This window comes from Prionailurus viverrinus, chromosome A1 (assembly GCF_022837055.1).
Source record: "Prionailurus viverrinus isolate Anna chromosome A1, UM_Priviv_1.0, whole genome shotgun sequence".
NCBI lineage: Eukaryota > Metazoa > Chordata > Mammalia > Carnivora > Felidae > Prionailurus > Prionailurus viverrinus.
The window spans coordinates 97937319-97963029 of record NC_062561.1 but is presented as its reverse complement, the minus strand read 5'-3'; the positions used below and the strand labels follow the sequence as shown (position 1 = coordinate 97963029).

The following is a 25711-nucleotide window of genomic DNA, read 5'->3' as shown; positions in this document are numbered from 1 at the left end:
CCTGTTATGGAATGCCTCTTTTTATTTCAGGATACCACCTATCCTAACATATTACCGTATGACATACCACCTAAGGAGGGAATGTTATTCTATATGCTAAATATTAGTAATGTTTAATTCAAAGTGAAAATGGTAATGTTTTCTTTTGGCATTCCTTTGGGTCATTTTACTTAATCTGCTTTGGAAACCACTGCTCTAGACATGCCGTCTGGGGCACAGGTCTCTGAAAGTCTCATCTAAAGATATTCTCTTTATGGCGTTACTTCCTCTATCAGTGTTTTTCTTTTCTTTCTACACCTATCCTTCCTCTACTCCTAGAAGAAGTTATAAAATAATGTAGTGATGAAAACAACTTTGGTGGGTATGAGAATATTATTGTTATTTATACTGGAAGCAGTCAGAGCATCTTAACAACTGATAAGATGTTACATGTTTTTATTACCTTTATGACATGAAAATTTATTTAATACTGTATTATACTAGATTTTTATTATAATATGTTAATAATGAAAATGTGTTTCTTCTTTCATTGGTTATGCTGAACATTGTTTCAGAAATTTAAAAAGTATTTTATAGATTATTTAAGTTTCTTTAAAGGGACGGTAGAGGGCACTGTGGTATTTACTTTTTCAAAACCTATTTTAACATTAGAAAGTTTGGCATTTTTATGTGTAATGCAGTGTATCTCTTCAGCTAATCTATTGAAAAGCTATAAAACTCTTTGTTCTTTGCCTTTTCAGTCCGTTGGGACGATAAAAATTTTGTTGAGTACTGGAAACTTTGAGATGCACTATTTTTCTGGGTTCTACATTTGCTTTTGTTTAGTAGATAAAAGAAATCCTTTAAAAATAATAATTCTTGTAAATCTATTCCTAATTTTTAAAGTTTGCCTTTGTGAGATTTTCTTGATTAAAATCAGTCCTATGAGAAAAATAGCTTTCAGTGAATATTATATAAGAATTTAATTAAACTTTGGAAAGATGTTTTTTCTAAGTCCTAGCATTGCTAGTCATATGTCAGATACAATTTTATTTGCCTACAGCCTGTCAGAGATACCACGCCCGGAGTGACAGAGTACCCTTGTATTATAGCATGCACTGAGGAAGCCAGTCAATCTTAGTCTGACAGGAAACCTACATATTTATTCCTACATCTTTAATGAGAAAAGAAGAAAAAGCTTATTTCATAAAATTTCCTCAGGGAAATTATTTGAAAATTTCATTTATATTTTAAGAATGTAATTAACCTTAATTGGGTTGTATAGATTTTAAAGAAGATGAATCTTAATGATGGAAAACAGTATTTATAATACATTGCAATGCATTGTAAAATTTTCTCTCTTCTGCTTTTACAAGGCATTGCAAATGTAGAAGAAAGAAAAATCTCAACTCCTCCTTTGGTCATTCTATTATAAATTAGCTGAAAAATACTAGTCATAAATGATTATGTTTTTTATAACCTTTGCCTGCGATTTGGGAGTTATTCCCCAGAACTTTCTTGGTGTGTGACCAGCTTTGTGAAGGAGGACACTGAAAATCTCTGATGTGCTTAAGATCACCTAGCAAGATAATGAATGACCTTGTCAGTGACATATCTTAATAGTTACTCCCCAAACCTGTACCCATTTGGCCAGTTGATATTTCTTCAGACATTAACATTTCTTCTCCAGATTTACAAAAATTCTGGAAGTAGCTTGATTTTTATTTTAAAATGAATGTTTACTATTATAAATAATCACTTTCGATGTGTAGTTATTTGGTATTTATTTTCCTGTCAACTGTAATAGTTCATAGGAAGCGAGGAACTTGTAAAAAATTCCTTCTGGCATAGATAGATAGAATAGGCCCCATGAGGGCAGGAATCTTTGTTACATTGCCCCAAGTGCCTAATTCTGTCACAGAATTAGGTATACAATAAATATTTGAATAAAAATTTGTTGAATTTATATTTAATCCATTATCAATTTGAAATATTTAAACCTTCAGGAGTTAAGTTTGGACGTAGGGAAGCTTGTTTGTTCTTCAGAGAAGGTTTTAGAATGAGGAGAACAATTTCTCTGCTACTTATCCAGTAGTTTGGTAAGAGATGCTTTAGCACTTGAGCAGCTAGTCACCAGCGCAGTGCATGCAAACAATTGTGGAGGAGGAAATTATGAGCGAACTTGCTGTTAAAGTAACAAGCAAGCCCAAATTTATATTGTAAAGTAACTTGGTAAACATAAACTTGATCAGTTGGAATGCAAAATGTTTTAAAGAACTATAGTTTTATTAGAGCTTATTAGAACTAGAATTAGGTTAATAGAGGGGACATGCTTTAAAATAAATAGGTAATGATGTTTTATGAGCCTGTCAAAGTAGAAACCAAAAGAATTAATTTTAGCTTAAATCATCGTTATGGTTTTTACACATAAAATGCTGTTTTTCTTTTTTGCTTTTGGTAAGTATTTCCTTCGGTAAATCTTTTTGTCTCAGGTGTTATTGCTTACCAGGATGGCCACAAATTACAGCAAAGGGAGATCTGAGACTCTGAATTTCATTTGTAATACAAACTAATTGCTTAAATATCAGAGAGGAAAGGAAGGAGAGATCAATATGTGATATGTTAGCAAAGGGAGGGGTAGGATGAGGAATTGTGTAGGAGGAGAACGGTGTCCCAAAGTGGAGGCAGGAGGGAATGCAGAGGGATCCCATCATGTGTTCTGCAGTATTCATTGGTAGCTTGTTATGCTAGGTGCTGGGGTGAAAAGTGCAAAGGCCACGTCTTTGCCCTCCTGCAGCCTACATTGTAGGAAAGGAAGCCCCCCCTTCACGTAACATAATGCCGTCTAGTAGCAAAATGCCTGTCTCTTACTTAATTTAGGTTGAACATTATTTTTCCACCACATTTTCACATTTTTAAAAACAACAGCCTTATTAAGATATGATTCACATGTCGTGGCATTCATTCTTTTAAGGTATACAACTCAGAGGTTTTTGTTAAAGAAGACCACTATCGCAGTGGTTTTACCAGGGTTCTCTTTGAAGGTCTCTTTTCCAGATCTTTCCCTTAAGATGCCTTCTTCTTTTGGTAAAACATCCTGCTTGTTAGGCTCCACTAATTACCGGCTGATTGTCCTATCCTTTCTATCCAGTGCCCTAGGCTATACCTATCTCAACAGTCTGATCCACTTACAAGCAGGCAGGGGTAGTTTTTGAGGCCACTCTTTGAGGTTTGCTCGGACTGCAGGTGGGCTCTTCTTAAGTTGTCTGTTTCCATGGTTCTTTCTGATTCCCTGTCTGGCTTATGATACGGCTTGTTGGTCTCTATTAAGAGGAGTTATTGTCTTTGAGAGCACCCTTAGGCTTGAACTTGCTCACACTCTGTTTCAAATGAAGTCAGTCCCTTTAGGGAGAGCTTCAGAGCTCTCTTTTCTTACAGTCTGCCTCTCCTGGGCAGACTCTCCTAGCCAGTGTTCTGGGTACAGGGCTGAGCAAGCCTGTGGCTTGCTGCTTCTGGTGTCAAACTTAAGTTCTGTGAGCAGACTAGGTTGAGGACGCTTGGAACTCTAGCATCGCTAGCCTCCTGCACTGCGGTAAAGCTTGTTTTATAGGAGGAAGGCTGTGTGGAGGAAGGCAGCCTCTGCTCTCTTGACCACACTTGCCAGGAATTTAGCCTGCTTGGAGTGGAGGGGGTGAGAAATGCTGGTGGCCTGCCTTGTTTGTGACATAAGGGATAAGCCTTGATTAAGAACTGGAGGGAGTGGGGCGCCTGGGTGGCTCAACCAGTTAAGCGTCCTAAGTGTCCCACCTTGGCTCGGGTCATGATCTCACGGTTCATAAGTTCAAGCCCCACGTTGGGCTCTGTGCTGACAGCTCAGAGCCTGGAGCCTTGGAGTCTATGTCTCCCTCTCTCTCAAAAATAAATAAATATTAAGAAAAAAAAAAAGAACTGAGAGGGAGGTTGGTTCTCTTGGTCACACCTACATGGAGTGGAGTTTGTCAGCTTGACCTGGGGCAGGGTAAGAAATTGGTTATGGCTCAGATGCCACAAATGGTCCCAATACCAAGTTTTAGTAGATTTTCTTGAGTAATGTTTCTTTGTTTGAATATGCCCTAGAAAATTGCAAGGGACGTACAGTGATTGTTTTTTGTTCTTAACTTTATATTTTAATTCCACTTAAGTTAGCATAGTGTTATATTAGTTTCAGGTGTACAATAAGGTGATCCAAACATCCATGCATGACCCAATGCTCATCACGACAAGTGCACTCGTTAATCCCCATCATCTATTTCATCCATCCCTCCACCCATCTCCCCTCTGGTAACCGTCAGTTCTCTATAGTTAAGAGTCTCTTTTTTACTTTGTCTCTTACTCCTTTTTTTCCCCTTTGCCTGTTTGTTTCTTAAATTCCCCGTATGAGTGAACTCATACGGCATTTGTCTTTCCTGACTGACTTATTTTGCTTAGCGTTTTATTCTTTAGCTCCATCCATGTTGTTGCAAATGGCAACATTTAATTCTTTTTTATGGCGGAATAATGTTCCACTATATGTATGGACATACACACCCCATACCTTCCATCATTCGATGGACACTTGGGTTGTGTCCATATGTTGGCTACTGTAAATAATTCTTCTATGAACATAGTACATGTGTTCCTTTGAATTAGTGTTTTTGTATTCTTTGGATAAATACCCAGTATTCTGGGTTATTTATTCAGTGATTGTTTTTTAAAATAGTTTTGGTCAGCTTTGCTTATTTCACTGGACTTTTGGTCTGTGAAGCAGCTTTTCCTGTCCTCCTGGAAGTGGAACTCTCCAAACTACTTAATTCTAAATCCTCCTAAAGTTCAAAGATGTGTTCCTAGGAAGGAAACTACCATTTCAAGTAACTGAATTTTCTTTTTTCTTTTTCTTTTATGAACAAAGGTTTTGGTCAGACATGAAAAGCAGAGCAGTTCTCTGCGGTGTCTCAAGTGTCATGCTGAGGACTTTTATAATCACTATATGTGTGATAAGCTAAAGATGTTATTTTCAGGGTTTATTTTACCTAGTGTTGTAATGCCCACAGAAATCTATAGCTTCTACTCAGGTTGTTTACTTGACTGGATTTTTCAATTTTTTGAGTTTACTGATATGTGAATGTTTCCTATATAGGATATTTGATTTTTTTTTTTTTTGCATTCTTTCATAGTCTAAGTGTCAAACAGCTTACAGGTGTTTAAGGTGATATCCATTTGAATTCTGAATTTTTAAATTGCCTTCGTTTCATATTAAATTACATTTTACAAAAGAATTTTAGTGACATCGGATTGTGCATTTTAGTTATGTAGAGTTTCATATAAAAAGTCAGCCACTTAAAATTTTAGAATTTGGATGTATTTCATCCTCTTCATCTTTCTGCTCAGTGAGGAGAAAGGTCAGCATTTGACCTCTTTGTCAATATACCTAGTTCTGTCAACCATCTTTGCTCCTCTCTGTATTTACTCGTGTTTACTCTTCTTATGACCACTGAAAGATGCTCTCCATCCCTATAACTCTGCTCCCATTCTTAACAGGGAATCCATTGTAGGGCAGAGTAATCATACTGAATCATGTCAGCTATCACTGGAAAGTGGATTATGATGGTTTTCCTTGGATTGACCATCCATTCTAGGTTCCTTGGTGGAGAGGGGAGGCGTGGTCATGTTGTGCAATATGTTTCTCCATTTAAGATATCATCTAGATAATTTCTTCAGCAGGAGCATAGGTTTGACACTTTCTTACAGAATGAGGTGGTAGATTTAATTGAACCAATTTACTCACACTCTGTGGTTTATTAATGTAATCATTTCTTACTTCAGGCTATAACTCTACATAAGTTAAACTGAAGAAGGAATTGATAACAGTTTTGTAGTAGTAATAGTATGCTGTTGGGAATTTCTTTTGAGATTTACTGTGTACTGTTGTAATGGCATGTAACATTTGCCTGTAAGAGTGACCTGTCATGAAAATGTACTCCCATGATATACTGTATCTGGCTGTTTGATGAATTTTATATTGTAAACACACACATCAAATATAGGTTTTAATGGTAAAAGATCCATGTATATTCCTATAATACATTTGGAAGGACACACAAGAAACTGATCCCCTAGGTTGGAGGACCGAGATGGAAATGTATACTTTTATCCCATTTGAATTTTGTAATGAGTATAAGTGTTACTAAAACAATAGTACATCACTAAGAGGTAAGTAAAACAAAAATGACAAACAATAACAAAAGGGAAAATAAATGGATAAGGCCAGACATTCTGTGGATATAATTCTAGCTAAATGTAATCTGGTGGCCCATTTGGGTTTCTTCTTACAATTGGTAAGCTCTTTGTGTCGATTGATGGCAAGTTTGATTAGAACTCTTTTCTAGGTAGTAATTGTATTCCTATATTTTATCATCATATTGTTCCCTCCAATATCAGATGATTTAGAAGAGTTGCCGAATTTCTCTTTGACATCAGATCTTTTCTTGATTTGGAATGCAAGTTAGAAGTGTTGCCTCAGGAATAGAAAGACCATGTTGATGGCTTATGAGTATTCTTCACTAATAACTCAGGCCAGATTTTTTTGAGTTACTTTGATCTATATAGATGGTAAAGAATTTACTTGAATCTTTTTCCAAATGCTCATATCTAAAGTCTAATTGATTGAATCACTCTTGGTGTTTCATTTTAAAAGAATGCAGCTTTGGCAAATGTCTTTACATAGAGAAGAGGGATTATGTTCAGGTTTTGGGTTATTGTTCTTTCATTGTATTTTAAGCATTTACAGGTTTTCTTTTTCTTTCTGCCCTTTAGCCGGCCTCAGAAAGTATGTTTGTGTCCATTTCTACCATTGCATCCTCTGCATATCTCTACTCATTTGTACATAATTCAACATCCAGCAGAGGTAAGATTTTATAAAATACATAATTGCAAATAGAATATTAGTACATAAGAGAAAACACACCAATGAATATCCTCATATCTCCCAGCTCTTTAACATTTCTGAAAATAAATTGATGATAAATGCTTTGTCTTTGGGAAAAAATAGTTTCTTTTGTATGTTATATCATAGTATAGTGTCATATGCTTTAGAGACAGATAAAAATGGTTATTTCATAAAACAGTATTGTTTCACAAAAAACTGTAATTGAATAGTATAGAAATTGAGAACCCCAACCATTTTGCATGAAGAAAAAATGAGATTCTTGTGATTGAAGAACTAAGAAACTCGTTGCTTTTTAAATTTTGATCATAGTTTATATTTCTTAATGTTTCTTGATAAGTAGAAATAATGTTAGCATTTTAGTGTTAGAAAATGAATATATAAAGTTTTGTTTCTTTAAATGAATAGAACAAATATGTATATATTATAGCATATGTGTTGTATATAAAGACTTTTTAATTAATATTTTCTTATATACCTGAGAATTATGCATGTGCTGGTGTTTGTAACTCTTGATTAGCTGCAGTAATGAAGAATGGAGGGAAGGATTTGATTGATAACCATAAAAGAGAATCATTATAAAATTAGTTGATGCATGGTACAAAATGGGTTTAGACTGACTGAAGTTAAATTCTTGTAACATTTGGGAACTCAGGATATCATCTATTGAATTAGGCTTTTGAAGAAGGGATTTTTTTTCTTAAATTTCTGAAGTATATGCTATTTTAAATCTTTAACAAAGTCTTTAAAGATATCAGTCTTTTTCCTTTTCCAAATGATGAAAACACTTATTCTTTAATTGTAAATTATTAAAGATTCCATTTATTGAGCAGCCCTTTTTTCAGTGTTAACAACATGCTTTTGTTAGGATTTGAACAGCTTCGTCACTATAATTATTTATGCTGTAATTATTTATTTTTTTATTTTTATAAAAAGTTTTTATTGTTTATTTTGAGAGAGAGAGAATCCGAGGCAGGCTTTGAGCTATCACTATAGAGCCTGCTGTGGGGCTCGATTTCATGAACTGTGAGATCAGGACCTGATCTGGAATCAAGAGTTGGACACTTCACTGACTGAGCAAGGTGCCCCATTTTGCTGCGTTTAAACTTGCAACACTCTGCAACTCAAATTTATAACAAAAATGAGTTTATCAGCAGTAATGGTTTTGGATAAAACTTCACTTTTGATGGTGAATGCTTTTTTCATTTTGCAGTGTATGTAGTATCATGTCGTTTCATTATTTTGTGGTTCCGGACATAATATGGCATTTAAAATATAGGTGTTTTCATTGATGTGTGGCAATTTTAATGTTTTCAAAGCCTTCCACATTGGTAAGAAATAAGTGAAACTGTCATTATTTGAGATTACATTGTACTACAGAAAACCTTAAAGACTCCACCAAAAAATTACAAGAACTAATAAATGAATTCAGTAAAGTTGCATGATATGCTAGTATATAGAAATCTGTTATGTTTCTATACATTAACAATGAAGTATCAGAAAGATAAACAAAAAAATCGATTTCAATTATAATTGTACCAAAAAGAATGGAATACCTAGCAACAAATTTAACCAAGGAGGTGAAAGACCTTTAGCATGAAAACTAATAAGATGTTGATGAATGAAATTGATGAGGACACAAACAAATGAAAGGTATATCATGCTCATGGATTGGAAGAATTAACATTTTTAAAATGTCTGTAATGCCCATAGCGTTCTACTGATTCAGCGCAATACCTTTTAAAATACCAGTAGGGGTACCTGGGTGGCTCAGTTGGTTAAGTGTCTGACTCTTGGTTTTGGTTCAGCTTATGATCTCACAGTGGTGAGATTGAGCCTTGCATCAGGCTCTGTGCTGGGTGTGGAGCCTGTTTAAGATTCTCTCTCTCCCTCTCCCTCTGCCCCTCCCCTGCTCTTGTTCACATTCTCTCTCTCTCTCTCTAAAGTAAAGTAAAGTAAAGTAAAGTAAAGTAAAGTAAAGTAAAGTAAAATAAATAAAATAAAATACCAATAGCATTTTCACAGAACCAGAGCAAATAATCCTAACATTTGCATATCACCACAAACTGCCCCGAATAGCTAAAGCAATTTTGAGATAGAAGAACAAAGGTGGAGGTGTTACAATCCCACATTTTAAGATATACTCCGAAGCTATAGAAATCAAAATAGTGTGGTACTAGCACAAAAAGAGACACATATATCAATAGAACAGGATAGAGAGCCCAGAAGGAAACCCACACTTCCATGGTCAGTTAATCTACAAACAAATGAGGCAAGAATATGCAATGGGGAAAAGATAGTTTCTTCTACAAATGGTGTTAAAAAAACTGGACAGCTACATTCAAAACAGTGAAATTGGACCACTTTCTTATACCATACACAGAAATAAACCCCAAATGGTTTAAAGTCCTAAATGTGAGATCTGAAACCATGAAACTCCAGAAAGAACACATTGACAGTAAAGTCTTGGACGTTGGCCTTAACAGCATTTTTATGGATATGTCTCCTGAAGCAAGGGAAACAAAAGAAAAAATATAGTGTAAAAAATAGTGCTGGTAATGCACCAAAATAAAGGTTTCTCCGCAGTGAAGGAAACAATAAACAAAATGAATATGGGAAGGTGTTTGAAAATGATAAATCTGATAAAGGGTTAATATCCAAAATACATAGAGAATTTATTCAACTCAACATCCAAAAACAAATAATTCAATTAAAAATGGGTATAGAACCTGAATAGACATTTCTCCAAGAAAGAAATACAGATGTCCAACAGACACACAAAAAGATGCTCAACATCACTTATCAGGGAAATGCAGAGCAAAACCACAATGAGATATTACCCCATACACCTGTCAGAATGACTGGTATCAAGAAGACAAGAAATAACATGTTGAGAATATGAAGAAAAAGGATGCCTTGTGCACTTTTGGTGGGAATATAAATTGGTACATCCAGTATGAAAAGTATGGAGGTTCATCAAAAAGTAAGCATAGAGGGGCATCTGGGTGGCTCAGTCGGTTAAGTGGTTGACTCTTGATCTCAGCTCAAGTCATGATCTCATGGTTTGTGGGATTGAACCCCACATCGGGCTCTATGCTGACAGCACGGAGCCTGCTTGGGATTTTCTCTCTCCCTCTCTCTTTGTCCCTGCCCATCTTGTGTGCACTGTCTCTGTCTCATTCTCAAAAATAAATAAACATTAAAAAAATTAAAATAGAAATACCATGTGACCAATAATTCCATCTGTGAGTATTTACCCACAGAAAATGAAAACACTAATTTGAGTAGATATATGCACCTCTATGTTTATTGGAGCATTATTTACAATAGCCAAGATATGGAGGCAACCTAAGTGTCCATCAGTAGATGAATGGATAAAGAAGAGGTGGTGTACACACACACACACACACACACACACACACACACACACACACACTTACATACAATGGAATATGATTCACCTGTAAAATAAGGATGAGGTCTTGCCGTTTGTGTGGCAACGTGGGTAGACATGGAGAGTATATTATGCTAAGTGTAATAAGTCTGACAGAGAAAGACAAATACCATATGATTTCACTTACACATGGAATCTAAAAAACAAAACAAATGAACAAATAAAGAACACAAACAGACTCATAAATACAGAGAACAACTGGTGGTTGCCAGAGGAGAGGGGTGTAGGGGGATGGGTGAAATTGGTAAAGGGCATTAAGAGGTACACATTTCCAGTTATAAAGTAAATAATCATGGAAATGAAAATTTCAGCATAGGGAATATAGTTACTAATATTGTAATAATGTGCAGTGACAGATGGTAACTACATTTATTGTGGTGAGCATTGTGTAATGTATAGAATTGTCAAGTCACTGTATTGTATACCTGAAACTAATATAACATTGTGTGTCAACTATGCTTCAATAATAAAAATTAAAATAAAAAGTGAAAGTTCAGAAAAGTAGGTGTTTTCATTGATTTGTGGCAATTTAAATGCTTTCAAATATTTTATTCATTCCTTTATTCCTTCATTTATTCATTCTTCCTCACCTTTTGTGCTTCCTTCCCTTCTTTCTTTCATGGTTAGTTCATGGTGTAGGTGATCCATCTACAGTTGTGTGTGTTTTGTATAGTTCTATGCAAGTACATCCATATTGTTTTCCTTATCATCCAAGGAGCTTTCTAGTTTTAATCTAACTCAATAATACTGGGTTGCCTTGTGCTTAATGTCAGCACACTTTTTTTAAAAAAATAAAAATGTATTCAAAATTAAAAGTGATCAAGACCACTTGGGTAGGTTTTAGGAGGGGAGCTGTGGAAAAAAAAGATTTGGTGGAGCGGATGATATGGAGGTGATATGACGGAGCATTTCAAAGAGTAGATATATGTATGTAGAAAATTACTTAAGGATAAAATAAAACCCTTCAAAATAACAAAAATATTTACAAGGAGGACTTGTTCTGTGAGACCACATGACCTTTCGTGAACAGTGTATATGTAACCATGTAAGCACTGTTGATTGATTTAACTAAAAATATTAGATGATATGAGAGTAAGGAGTGGTGGAAGAAAGGTAAATCCTCATTTACTCTAAGGGGCTGTTGTGACACAGTGCATTAATTAAGAGGAAGGGCTCAGGAGCCAGATTGCTTGAGTTTAAAGCCTTAATAGCTCTGTAAATTGTAACCCTGGGCAAGTTAATTAACCTCTCTGTGCTTTCATTTCATCATTAGTAAAATGGACATGATAAAAGATATACTTCTTTATTGGTTTATTGTGAGCATTACATGAATCAGTCAGTGTATTATTATGTACATTGAAGTCAGCTATTATGATAATAAATGGTAGTTTGTAGATAGTATTTAAATTTGATAAATCAAAAATTAGTAAGACACATTATATAGAAATATGGAGATAACTACCAAAGGAAATAGCTGAAAGAGTTAAAGTGATTGCTTCTGGGAAGTGGTATTGGGGAGTGTATCTGGGAACATTGTAGATCTTTTGGCACTATTTAATTTGACATTTATCTGTATGTTGATAGAAGTTCGGAGAGTGGTTTAAGAATGTATCGTAGTCTCAGAGGTTGTAAGGAGGGAAGAAGACAGTAGGAAACGCTGGAAAATGTCCTAAACCTCTCCTCCCCCCTCCTCCCCCCTCCTCCCTTCCCTTTTCTTGTAGGAGCTACTCCACCTTAGTTTCAGGCTCCCTCACAGCTCTGGCTTGCTGCATTTTCTTTTTAGTTACAGTCCCAGCAAATTTTGACTCTCCTATTTCGTTTGCAAACTTTTAGGTTGATGAATTTAACTGTCCTCAGCGTCTCTAGATTTACCTTTTTGTATTATTGTAATCAACACTTCAGAGACTTAGGGGCAAAAGAGGTTGACACAAAAATGTCCCTGAACGGTGTATGTGTGTGTGAGTGGTTGATGAATACTGTTACTAGCCATACTTTTTGTTTTTGTTACCAACATATGTAATGTAATGACAAAGTTATTTTTAATTACTTTAGTAAATTCTGTATAACATTACTGTTTTGTGTATTAATATGCTGTGTGTATTGTGCTATCATGGTGAAATAATTTACTTTGAGGATATATGAAGCAGTGTTATATAAATTGATAAAGGTAACGGGGGCTGTATGTAGGTGAACTGGTTAGAGAGGGACTCCATCACTTACTTGATCAGGCTTGACATTCCTAGTTGGGCTGGTGGAGAAGAGCCAGACAGTGACTGACCACTGTAGACCAAAATAACCAGAGGAAGGAGGCTCAGGCAAAATAGTGAATCAGTTGGGTATACTAGGATAAAGGAAAGGATTCTTTTTTCTTAAATGTTATTTATTATTTTTGAGAAAGAGAGAGAGAGAGAGAGAGAGAGAGAGAGAGAGAGAGAGCTCGCTCAATCAGTGGAGGGTTGGAGAGAGAGGGGGACAGAGGGTCCGAAGTGGGTTCTGTCCTGACAGCGGTCAGCCCCGTGTGGGACTCGAACTCGTGAACTGTGAGATCATGACCTGACCCACTGTCAGATGCTCAAATGACTGAGCCACCCACATGCCCTAAAGGATAGGATTCTTGTGACAAAAAGGTGGTTTTTAGTGCTAGAAGCTAGGACATTGGAAAAAAAAAAATCACTGATGATAGTTAATGGAGTTTATAGGAATGGTCACCATATTTCCCCACTCTAAAGTTTTTATATTTTTCCTCTTTCTATACCCTTTATTATTTGGAAGTAGGCCATAAATCCAGTCTGCATTCAGGTGGGTAGGAGAGATTAAGCAAGCTCCACCTGCTGTATTATGGAGTACTTATGTTTATTACTTGGAATTCTTCTATAAGGAAGATTTGTCTCTCCTCTTCTATTTATTTATTTTGCATTTTGGGTCATAATCCAAATAGTTTGCTACTTACTTTGTTACTCACATTGTTCCATTTTGGTCATTGAGAGCTCTTTAAATTAAGATTGGTTTCTGTGTCCCTTTGATATGACCCATTATTATTTTTTTTTCAGCACTTTTTTTCTGGACATAAAGATTTAGGCAGTTATCTTCAAGTTGACGTACTATAAAATATAATTACTACTGAAATGTAGAATAAATTATTCAATTTAGTTAAACACAAATTTTGTTTTTCATAATCTTAACCAATAGTTAGCTTAATGTTATCTTATTTGATTAGTAAACCTCGAAACACACCCAAGTAGAGGAAAATGTGCACTTGTATTCTATTAATACTGATAACTCAGAGAAACTAGCTCTTTTTATTCAGCTGTGGTCTGTAATACAAGTCTTGTGAAAGTTATCTATCACGTAATGAATCAGATGTTCATCATGAAAGTTTTAAAAGTGTGTTTGTCTACGTGCAAATCTATGTTTTGATTAATTTTTTAATTAAAGGAAAACAAAGTGTTGCGGACAGTTCCCCTTTTAGCAGCATGCCTCCCCCAGGACAAGTGTAAAGTCAAGATTGGTCGTCGCTTCAGTGAAGAAAGGTAAATTACTTTTTAGGGCACTTTAGCATAACTCTTAGCTACACAGAGCTTTAAAAATGATTTCCTTTACCTTACCTTATCCTTCAGACCCAGAACATGGTACATTGGCAGAGGTAAAAAAAAAAAAAAAAAAAAAAAAAAAAAATATATATATATATATATATATATATGACAAAGCAAACAAAAAGACCCTCAAAAAACATGAGCCAGAGTGCAATAGAAAAGGGATTATCTGAATTCCATAGTAATATATGTTGAGCCTTTTAAAGGCATATTTTCCTGTTATTTCATTTTGGTTAAAACTGCCTTTGGGATGATAGAGTACTTGTATTAGATTTAGTTTTGTTTTTTCTTTTTTTAATTAACAATTATATATGATATACATTTATGTAAATAAACACATATTTATCCATTTTTAGACCATTAAAGCTTTCTAAGGCAGAGCGACTAATACTATATTTAGTATTCTTGTTACAGCATGTCATGTTTTTTTAAAGGGTAGAATGCCTTCTCCTGTCATATTTAAAATATTCTTTTTGATGAAGCCCAGTATTTTTTATAGACAGTAGCCCATTAGTTGATAACTTTACTGACACTTCTATAATGTTCTTGGATCTTATTTCATACTCTATTATATAACCCATTATCAAAAAATATAAATTATATATTATATATTTAAATTTTTCTACAAGTCTTTTTTTAACTTTGAAGCATTTTTTTTTTTTGCTTTTCTGCCCATTCACAAAACCTTCACAAATTATTCTGATCCTATCTAACACAGTTAAATCTACTTTCATACAAAATTTAACTTTAGAAAATATGAAGATTTCAAAAGAGTAAGTAAGACTCATACTGGCTCCAGGCTGAGGGAAGTGACCAGACTTTTTACTTCCTTTATTGTTTTGGGTTCCTTTATTATTTGGCTTCATATTATGAAAATAACATCATGTTAGAGTTTTATAAAATTGTGTTTTTCCTTCTCTGAAACTATTGTTTAAGAACACTTTCTCATATAATATTTTCTTATGCAGACTTTTCATTGCCTTGCCCTCAGAGGTGAGATTTGCTCTGGGCTTGGTGCTGCTGCTGGGAATTTTGCCATTTGGTTGGGAATGGAAGTGAAAATCAGAACTCTTCACATGGGGGAGTGTCCACATCATTTACATTGTGACATTTCTTTCATATAGAGACTCTTTATAATGAATGATAGTTTGTTTCTCTATAATTCTTGGGTGAATATAGATCTATCCCAACTTGATCCAACTGCAGCTTGGATCTAATTAATCGCAAAAGTGGTGAGCATTTATAGTGGTAGAAATAGCAATTATTTGGGTCATCCTTGACATTTGGCCGTCTAACCTGTCCACAAATTTGTTTCTGGATGAGAAACTTGACCCTTTTTCAGATAGCTCATCCCATTTTGAACCATATTAAGTGCGTGATGTAGTGCTTATTCAGGAAATTATTATTTGCTGATGGTTTTTAAATGAAAGCCAATTAAGATTATTGATTTAATATTAATCTGGCAATGGAGTGATTAATTTAAGCTTTTGTTAGAGTACATGATGTAACCATGAGGAATCATTCAGAGACCTACTGCTTTTGGTGTCCTTTGTAAATGGAATTTAAAAATGCTGGTCTTCAGTTTTTGGCCTCTAGTATATTGGAAAACAGGTGGGTTTTATGTATCAACCCCCAGTGACTTTCAAAATTCATTTGGTATTTATTGAAATTGTTCTGTAGCTTACCCCTAGAACTTTGTGTGGAGATAGCATATCTAGAGATAAGGTCATTTTGACCTTTATGCCTGTTACTTCTTTTTCTTGCTTTATTGCAGTAACTGGAAGCTTTAGTACAATATGTATTAGGAGTGGTGAAAGCCAGTGTTTTTACCTTGATCCCAGTCTCAGGGGACGTTGTTAAATATGATGTTGGCTGTACATTTTTGTGGATGCCATTTATCAGTTTGAAGAAGATGCCATTAATTATCTTTAATTGACTCTTCAACTTGTTTCCTTCCCTTCGAGGGTGTTTTGTTACTTCCAGACAGTGGCTGTCTCTTTCCTTATTACATCTACAGTACCAAAATGCTTTGGTGTATATTTTTGAAGGAAGCACACTAAGAAGAATAAAACTTCTTTCCCTTCACAAACTACTAATGATTTTTTTTTTTTTTTTAATTTTTAGAGATCCTGAACTTTCAACTGTTTGTCGGAAGTCTGATACATTAATATTATATCCAGGGGCTGAAGCTGCTAATTTGGAAGAATTTATATTAGATTCTCCTATTTATCCTTCCACAATCATCATCATTGATGGTACATGGAGCCAGGCTAAGGACATTTTCTATAAGAATTCTTTGTTCCGCCTGCCCAAACAGGTAACCTAGTATTTTAACATAGAACAAATGCAGTTGTGTAATTTTGTATGTTGTATATGCTTTCTGTGAGGGGTCACACTTACATTTTTATATACGTATTTGATAGTATTTATGTGCGTGAATGCATGTACATAGATATGTATATGCTTGTGTGTGTTTGATATATATATATGTGGAAAATTTGAAATTTGGTCATCTTTCTCTATTCTTACCACCAAACTTCACCATAGTTAAGGTATTTGACTATATTAAGAGTATCTCAGACATTTAACCAGTGAAGTGTAAGGACTAATTATTTCTATGTGAGTTAATGTTTTTGTTAAGTGTTATGTTTAAATACTTCTATTTGGTAACTAAATACCCTCTTCTTGTTAGGAATGACTGAATTTTCATTTATTATTTTAATTAGTTTATCCCTCAATTTGTTGATGATGATACATATCTTGTATTGAGCCATTCTTTTGTTCTTGGAATGAAGTCCACTTGATCATATATATTATCCTTTTGATAGATGGCCAAATCTTATATTTTATTAAATGCCATTTGGACTGCCCGGGTGGCTCAGTCAGTTAAGTGCAGTTAAGTGTGTGACTTCCGCTCAGGTCATGATCTTGCAGTTCTTGAGCTCGAGCCCTGCATCCGGCTCTGTACTGACAGCTTAGACCCTGCTTCAGATTCTGTGTCTCCCTCTCTCTTTGCCCCTCCCCTGATGGTGCTCTGTCTTTCCCTCTCTCTAAAAAATAAACATTAAAAAAAGTAAAAAAAAAAAAAATATAGCATTGAATTATAATTTGTATATTTTTTGTACTTTTATTATCAGATTTGGTTATGAAGATAATCTTAACTTTACCAAATGAATAGGAGAGATTTTAATATTTTTCCATGGCCTAGAATAGTTTGAATAATATTGGAATGCCTTGCTTCTTAAAAATTAGATGGAACTTATAGGTGAAACCCCCTGGTCCTGGTCTTTTTAAACATAATAACTTTTAAACTCTTCTTTCAAACTCTTATGGAAATTATTCAAACTTTCTTCTTCTATTTGGTTCACTTTTTAAATAACTTTTATCTTTTTTGGGGGGAATTATTTCTTTTTCACCTGAGTTAACAAATTGCCTGATATATACCTGAATGTATTCTTAAATACTTATTTTAATTTATTCTGAATATGTCCTTTCTCCTTTCTAATCATATACTCTCACTTTTTCTCCCCATGAGCATGTTCAAAAGATGTTTCTACCTTTTTATTTAGCTTTTAAAAGTATTAGCCTTCAGACTATTTTGATGGCTGTTATACTTCATTCTTATTTCCTTCATTTGTACTTTTATCTTGATCACTTTCTTTCATCTTTTCCAGCTTGTTCTGTTTTTGTAAGGTTTTACTGTGTACTATGTTCCTTTACTAAGGTGAGTCCCTTCTTTAATAATAAAGGGAGAGAAGGCTGCCATATTTCTTCTTAGTGTAACATTCATTGTATCCTATAGTTTGGGGTTGATGTATGTTTGTATTTATAGCATTGATATAATTTGTAATTTGTGTTGATTTCTTTCTACCCATGGATTATCAATGACTTCTTAATTCTCATGCATTAACAACACTTTTGTCCCTATTTTATTTTTATTTCTTATTTTGTTAGATTGTGATAAAAGAAGGTTGCCTGCAATATTTTGAATATGTTTATGATTTCTATGTGGGTTAGTACATGGCAATTTTTTGTATCTTTTCTGTGATGATAAAAAATTCACATTTTCAAATGATGAAAATATTTCCCTTTTTAAGATTTGTTATTTGCATTTTTCTTTATACTTTTGTTTTTGTCATCTATGGGTGTTTGATACTGAACAAGGTGTATGAGAAGCTTCCGTTCAGTCTTTTAAATGAAGTTATCTCTACCTTTCCTGTAGTTTTGTGTATTTATCTGCTCTGTTGTATATATAACAAGACATGCACTTAGTGAAAAATAATATAGATTTTAATAGATTATTTTATTCTAAGATAATAATAATAGATGCTGACAATCTAATCTCAAATTCTTTGTAGTTTTCATTCCCTTTGGTTAAAATGCAGGTACGGTTTTTAAATGAGACTCAACTATGCAAAAATAGTTCAAAAAAATAGCTAATGTGTTGAGTGCTTTGAATGGGCCAGTCCCAATTCCAGGTGTTTTCCATGTATTAGCTTGTTTAAATCTTCCTCAAAGGATTGTTACTGTCTTAGGTAACATGTAAGGAAACTGAGGTGCAGATGTCTTAAATAGTTTGTATTAGATCACATAACTGTTTCACAGCAGAGCAATTTCAACCCATCTAGTTTTGAGCCAAAGACTGTGGTCTTATCCAAAGTGGCATGATGCTTCTAAAAGGGAAGCTTCCATCTAGGATACTTACCTAGGATAGCTTCTGTAGGTTTATCTGGTTTCTTAAGTGTTCTGTGTTCCACAAGAACCAACTCCTAAAGGCATGGTTGCTGTTAGGTTGTGTCACATTTTAGCAAAATTTGTGTTCATATTACAATTAGATATTGCCCAATATACAAGGAAAGTTTAATGAAAGTCTTGTATCTGTAAAATGTCTTAGTGAAAATATTTGAATTGTTTTTCCTTTTCTGCATGCTTATGGTATGTCTGTGTCTCTCATCTTTCATTTTGTGGTAGCTACGTGAATGCCATAGAAATAAACTACAAAGTCACCGTAAAAAGATTAAAAGATATTTTAAAATTTATTATTTGCCAAACCTGTTTTCTTCTTTAAATTGAGTAGCGGATAAGGAAATAGGTAAATTAAATAGTTTCCTCAGTCTGACTGTGCTGTATGTTTTTTATCACTTTTTCCTTTTCATGTTTTCCCAAACCAGAAGCAAATATAGGTGGATATTTGTTTACCCTTGAAAAGGATATATTACAACCATCAGATAAAATAAAATGCTTAAAAGAAACATTAAATAGATTTGAGTACACGGGGGAGAATACCACCTTAAACTAAAGTGAAAGGCAGATGGTTTTCTGGAAAACTGTGAATCCAATAAAAGCTTCATAAGCTTAGATTTCTTACAAATGAATAAGGTGAAGGTGAAAATCTTAAAAAAAAAAAAAAGGCCATACATATGAAAACAAAGTTCACAAAAGAGAAAATAAATGTATTTATAAAAATCATAATTTAACCTTTATGTTGAAAGAGGTTCAGACGTCCAGAAAACATCCTGTATTATCCAGGAATAATACAGACATCCCTCAAATGCCCTGAAGTTTTAACATTATGCATTATTTGCCTTATCAGTCTCTCTCTGTGTATTTTATACTTTTCTGAGCCCTTTGAGAGTAAGGAATAGATATCTAAATTTACTTTTTGAAATTGAAATGTTGCTAGTTCTAGCAAGAATGTCCTTTCCTAAATATTTTTTTTTTTTTGGCCCGAAATAAAAAAAACAGTAATTTAAAGCCCAACACAATTTACAAAAATGTGTATATTTTGAGATAGTTTCATCTTAATAGACATGGGAAATGTGGGTCATCTTAGGAGTAATAATACTTATGGCTTTTTAGAGTGTCATACAATACCCAGCCCAAACATGAGTGTGGGTTGGTTTGACAAAATATGTTTCTGGAAGTTGTTGCAAAAACCAGTGAAATATGTACATTTACTCTTTCTGAAAAAAAAAAAAAGATTTTTATCTGTATACATACACATACATATACAAAGATGGATAGGTAAGTTGAGATGAAAAAGAGATTGATTAAAAAAAATTTTTTTTTAACGTTTATTCATTTCTGAGAGGCAGAGAGCGACAGAGCATGAGCAGGGAAGGGGTAGAGAGAGGGAGACATAAAATCTGAAACAGGCTCCAGGCTCTGAGCTGTCAGCTGTCAGCACAGAGCCCGACATGGGGCTTGAACTCACAGACTGTGAGATCATGATCTGAGCTGAAGTTGGATGCTCAACTGACTGAGCCACCCAGGTGTCCCAATGGGATTGATTTTTTAAAATGGAAATATCTTTAGACATCTATAAAGTGATACTGATAATTATAGTGGTTTGGTAATAAGTTCTGAACTACCTTCTGTAACACTAAATTGCTTATTTTTAATGTATTTTCCCATTCTTGAAAAATTTCCCATTCATATGTAATGATTTTTATTTAATTAGTAACTGTTCCCCAGCTTTTCTGGAAAACAATTTTATTACACAATAGACTTTCCCAGTGGCCCTGCTTTAATAAGTGAATACACTTAAGCTATAGGTAACATGCATCATTCATGAGTAATTAATGACAGAAGTCCATCTCTAACTCAAACAAAAAAGCAAAGTATACAGGTCATGTAATGGGGAAGTTCAGAATGGGTAGTTGCAGCTTCCTACTTGCCTAGATCTGGTTCTCAAGCAGCTCTCTGTTTTGGAGGTTTGTTTCCTTTTGTGTTAGCTTGAATTATCTCTTACACAGAATGGACCTTCTCCCTGCTGCTGAAAGACGTCTGTGGAAAGCAGCAGATTGGTCTCCCCTTGGCTTTATTTATCTTAACAGAGAGGTGATTTCTCTTCCCCAGACCAGAATCCCCCTACTGTTGATGTAGGGGTGAATGGTGGTACCACTATTGACAGCAGGACCACATGAATCTGGAAATTTCTTCAAGGACTTGGGATGTTGTTATCAGGACTATTTAAAGGCATGGATGGGCAGACAAAAAATTTATAGATAACCAGACTATTATACATCAGTTGTTTACTTATGAAAGTATGTTTGTTTATAGATATTTCTTATTCATTCAAAATTAGTACTGTATAGAAATATTTTCATAATTCTTTCTTGTGGTCTCGTTCGGCAAGGGAAAAACAAAAATGTAAAATATGACATGAAACTTTAGTTCTTGCCTAGGTTTCCCAATCTATAAATAACATAAGTTGATTAGATTTTATTTCTAAATGTAATTTGTCAATTTTTTTTTTTTTTTTTTTTTTTTTTTTTTTTTTAACCACACCATCAGTACACTTATTTCCACTTACCTGCTTTTTGGATAAATTTGTCTTCACAGTTACTCTTAGTTTAGCTGATCCATTCAGTTTCTGTAGTAGTATAAAAATTTTGTTGTAAGTGCATAAGAAAAAATGACAGAAAGAAAAAAAATAGAATTAAAGTCCAAAGTATTGCTTTCTTTACATCAAAAATACACAGTTTTTTCCCCCCAAATAAAATAACCATATGTAAACTTCATAGTTACCTATTTGAGGACTGAAAGAATTGTAGCATTCTGCCATTAAATTAGTCTCTTAATTTTAATCTGTGTTTCTAATATATCCAGACCATTTGGCAGTGAATCTCTTCCCTCAGAGGAATTTTACACAGGAGATTCTTGACATTGGCTATGAATAAATCCAAGGTGAAGATGGAAATGTTTGCGGAGGCTCCCAGCCTTTTTCATAAACTTATTTCCAGTGAGTTATTTGCATATTCTTGCTCTCCAGCCTTAAAACTTCACTAGCGCTGAATTTCTCATTTGATAAGCAGAGCACTGTTGGGACCACTCAGGGACTAAAACGTTTTCATGAAAACTGTTTCTTGTGTCTACATGGACCTATTATAAACTGGTTTATGTTATATATCTAATCTGTTGCCAAATTCAGAGTCATCATTATCCTGTTATTTTTTTACTGAGATATAATTGATAATGTAATATTATATTAGTTTCACCTGTACAACATAATGCTTTGATATTTGTATTTATTGTAAAATGATCTAAGTCTAGTTAACATCTGTCAACATAGTTACAAAATTTTTTTTCTTGTGATGAGAACTTTTAAGATGTATTCTCTTAGCAACTTTCAAATGTACAATACAGTATTATTAAGTGTAGCTGCCATCACCGTGACTTACTTATTTTATAACTGGAAGCTTGTACCTTTTGATCCCACTCGCCCATTTCATCTCCCCTCCATCCTTCACCTCTGGCAACCCCAGATCTCTTCTCTGTGTCTGGAGCTCATTTTTTAAAATGAATTTATTTTAGATTCCACATATAAGTGAGGTTATTGTCTTTATTTGCCTGACTTATTTCACTTAGCCTCATGCCCTCAAGGTCCATCCGTGTTGTTTCAAAGGATGAGATTTTCTTAAAAAAAAAAAAAAATTTTTTTTAATGTTTATTTTTGAGAGAGGAAGACAGAGTGTGAGCCGGGGAGGGGCAGAGAGAGAGAGGGAGACACAGAATGCAAAGCAGGCTCCACGCTGTCAAGCACAGAGCCTTAGAAGGAGCTTGAATGCACCAAACCACAAGATCATGATCTAGCTGAAGTTGGACACTTAATGACTGATCTCCCAGGTGCTCCAAGATTTCTTTTTTTTAATGGCTGAATGATATCCATTATGTGCGTGTATGTGTGTGCGTGTATGTGTGTGTGTGTGTGTGTGTATGTATATGTATATATATGTGTATATTGTATACGTGTATATGTGTATATATATATGTGCATGTATATGTACATACTGTATTTTCCTTATGGATTTATTCATCTATAGACACTGAAGTTGTTTCCCTATCATGGTTATCGTAAATAATGCTGCAGGGAACATGGGCTTGCAGATACCTTTTAAAATTTTTGGGTCTTTGTTTTCTTCAGATTATCTTAAAATTTTTTTTTTAAGTTTATTTGTTTATTTTGAGAGAGACAGAGACAGTACGAGTGAGAGAGGGGCCGAGAGAGATGGAGAGACAGAAGCCTAAGCAGGCTCCACACTGTCAGCACAGAGTCTGACACGGGGCTTGAACTCATGAAACCCTGAGATCATGACGTAAGCTGAAACCAAGAATCCGGCGCTTAACCAACCGAGCCACCCAGGCACCCCTTCAGGTTATCTTTTTAATTTTATCCAAAATTTCATTTTTCTTTACTTCTGTCACCAGCACCAGCATTGGGAGTAGGCTTACTTTTTAATACCCTTTTCCTTTTCAAAAGAAACAGCCTTTTTTTTTTTTTTTTTTTTTTTTTAATTTCACAGAGTAATGTGTAAAAGATTCTCAAAAACTAGGGCACATGACAGCCTCCTTGAGACCTAGATTTTGAATAGCCTGTTTTACTTACTGTTTGTTAAGTGACTTTTGTAGCGTATCTTCCAATAAATGTGCTTTAAATTAGTGCCTTAGCACAGTAAGTATTTCATGTCATGAAACTTCAGTATCCTTGGGGCATAGTAAGAAGAGTTGAATGTTAAATGCAGAATGCCGGAGGTTTATTATGTCAGTGATTAATTTTTTTGATCTTTGCATATCATTCGTAATTTTGATGACAGACTATATTCATACCTCTGGGTCTCTTCCGGCTCGTGTTTTGGGGTGTTTGGGTACACATGGACCCTGAGGCTTGTCTCCAGCGTTGTAAATGGCATTATATTTACATATAGAATTTGAGTTAACATGCTTCTATTGGTTGTGTGATTCCAGGTAATGGAATGTGAATTCCCAGGAACTGTGATCTTGCTATATGTAAAAGGGTAATTTAAAGAAAATTATCAGAGGGGCTCCTGGGTAGCTTAGTCTGTTACGTGTCTGACTCTTGATTTCAGCTCAGGTCATGATCTCATTGTTCGTGAGTTTGAGCGCTGCATTGGGCTCTGTGCTGACAGCGTGGAGCCTGCTTGGGATTCCCCAGGGTGGCTTAGCTGGTACAGCATGCAACTCTTGATCTTGGGGTCATGAGTTTAAGCCCCATGTTGAGCCTAGAGCTTACTTAAAAAAAGAAAACAAATTAAAAAAAAAAAAGAAATCTTTGCATGAAATTCCTTGCGTCCCTGCTTCTGTCTGTTCCTCATTAAGTTCTTAACTGTGAACTTACTTGTCTTCCTGGGAGAAATTCTCAAATCCCTTGACAGCTAATAATGTAAATTTGGAACCAGAAGGAATCTTAAAGATTTGTAAATCTTTAAGTGTTTCACAAAGGAGGAAGCTAGAAGCCAGTCAAAAAATGAGTCCTTGGAAGTTGCGGCCAGTTATGGGGAAGAACCAGGCGTGTGATCTGCTTCTCCTGCACTGTAACTCAGTATATATCAGGCTAGCCCTAGAATATGCTAATTAATAGAAATTTGGATTGCATTTCTTTTAAAATTGACCTAAATTTATGATTTTGTGTCACAGATCATTTGGTCTGACTTGGTGCCTAACTAAATTGAAGATCTTGCAGTTCTCAGGTAAACTAAGTGAGGTAGACGTGTACAGCAGCAGGTGGTGCAAGGTGTGCTCCTCCTTCCTTGTCACAGTGCACTTCATGGGCCAGCAGCACGGGCGTCAGTGGGGATTTGTGGGAAATGCAGAATAGAAGCTCCCACTTGCGCATGACTCAGAATCCTCATTTTAATAAGCTACCCAGATAATTCTGGTGCACGTTAAAGTGTGAGAAGCACTGCTGTACTAGGTATTTTTCCACTGAGATAATTCACAGCCTTTAAACTTAGCCCTTCACAGCGTACAATCCAGTGGACTTTAGCACACATTCAGAGTTGTACGCCTGTCACCACTGTCATACTCCACAGTGTTTTCATGTTCTGGGGTTCCTTCCCCCGACAAGCTCTGTATCCCTTAGCAGTCACTTTCCCATTTCCCCTGTTCCCCAATGCAGGCAACTCACTGCTCTATTTGTTGTCTCCGTAGATTTTTAAAATTTTTTTATTAAAATTTTTTTTTTAATTTTATTTTAAATTTTTTTAAATTTACATCCAAATTAGCATATAGTGCAACAATGATTTCAGGAGTAGATTCCTTAGTGCCCCTTACCCATTTAGCCCATCCCCCCTCCCACAGCCCCTCCAGTAACCCTCTGTTTGTTCTCCATATTTAAGAGTCTCTTCTGTTTTTGTCCCTCTCCCTGTTTTTATATTATTTTTGCTTCCCTTCCCTTATATTCATCTGTTTTGTACCTTATATTCCTCATATGAGTGAAGTCATAGGATATTTGTCTTTCTCTGACTAATTTCGCTTAGCATAATACCCCCTAGTTCCATCCACGTAGCTGCAAATGGCAAGGTTTCATTCTTTTTGATTGCTGAGTAATACGTTATTGTATATATATATACCACATCTTTTTTATCCATTCATCCATCGATGGACATTTGGGCTCTTTCCATACTTTGGCTATCGTTGATAGTGCTGCTATAAACATGGGGGTGCATGTGTCCCTTTGCAACAGCACACCTGTATCCCCTGGATAAATGCCTAGTACTACAGTTGCTGGGTCATAAGGTAGTTCTATTTTTAGTTTTTTGAGGAACCTCCATACTGTTTTCCAGAGTGGCTGCACCCAGCTTGCATTCCCGTGCAGTCTTAATGTCCCTAGGAGTAGTATCTTAAAACTTGGTGTATGGCTTTGGGGATTAAGAAAAATTGAAGCAGGGTTATTACCATTCTTCACAAAATGTTATTACATTG

At 34.9% G+C, this 25711-nt stretch overlaps 1 protein-coding gene across 3 annotated transcripts in view; it reads left to right on the top strand.

Annotated features, from left to right (window-relative positions):
• Positions 1-25711, top strand: part of DTWD2 (DTW domain containing 2) — a 201300-nt gene that overhangs the window by 15111 nt on the left and 160478 nt on the right. For all 3 annotated transcript variants that reach the window (XR_007155486.1, XM_047874197.1, XM_047874208.1), the window contains exons 2-4: positions 6811-6901; positions 13830-13924; positions 16112-16304. Coding sequence is in view for 2 of the 3 variants with exons in the window: in XM_047874197.1 (XP_047730153.1) it covers positions 6811-6901; positions 13830-13924; positions 16112-16304 (379 nt within the window). In the remaining variant the exon portion in view is untranslated. The remainder of the gene's footprint in view (positions 1-6810; positions 6902-13829; positions 13925-16111; positions 16305-25711) is intronic.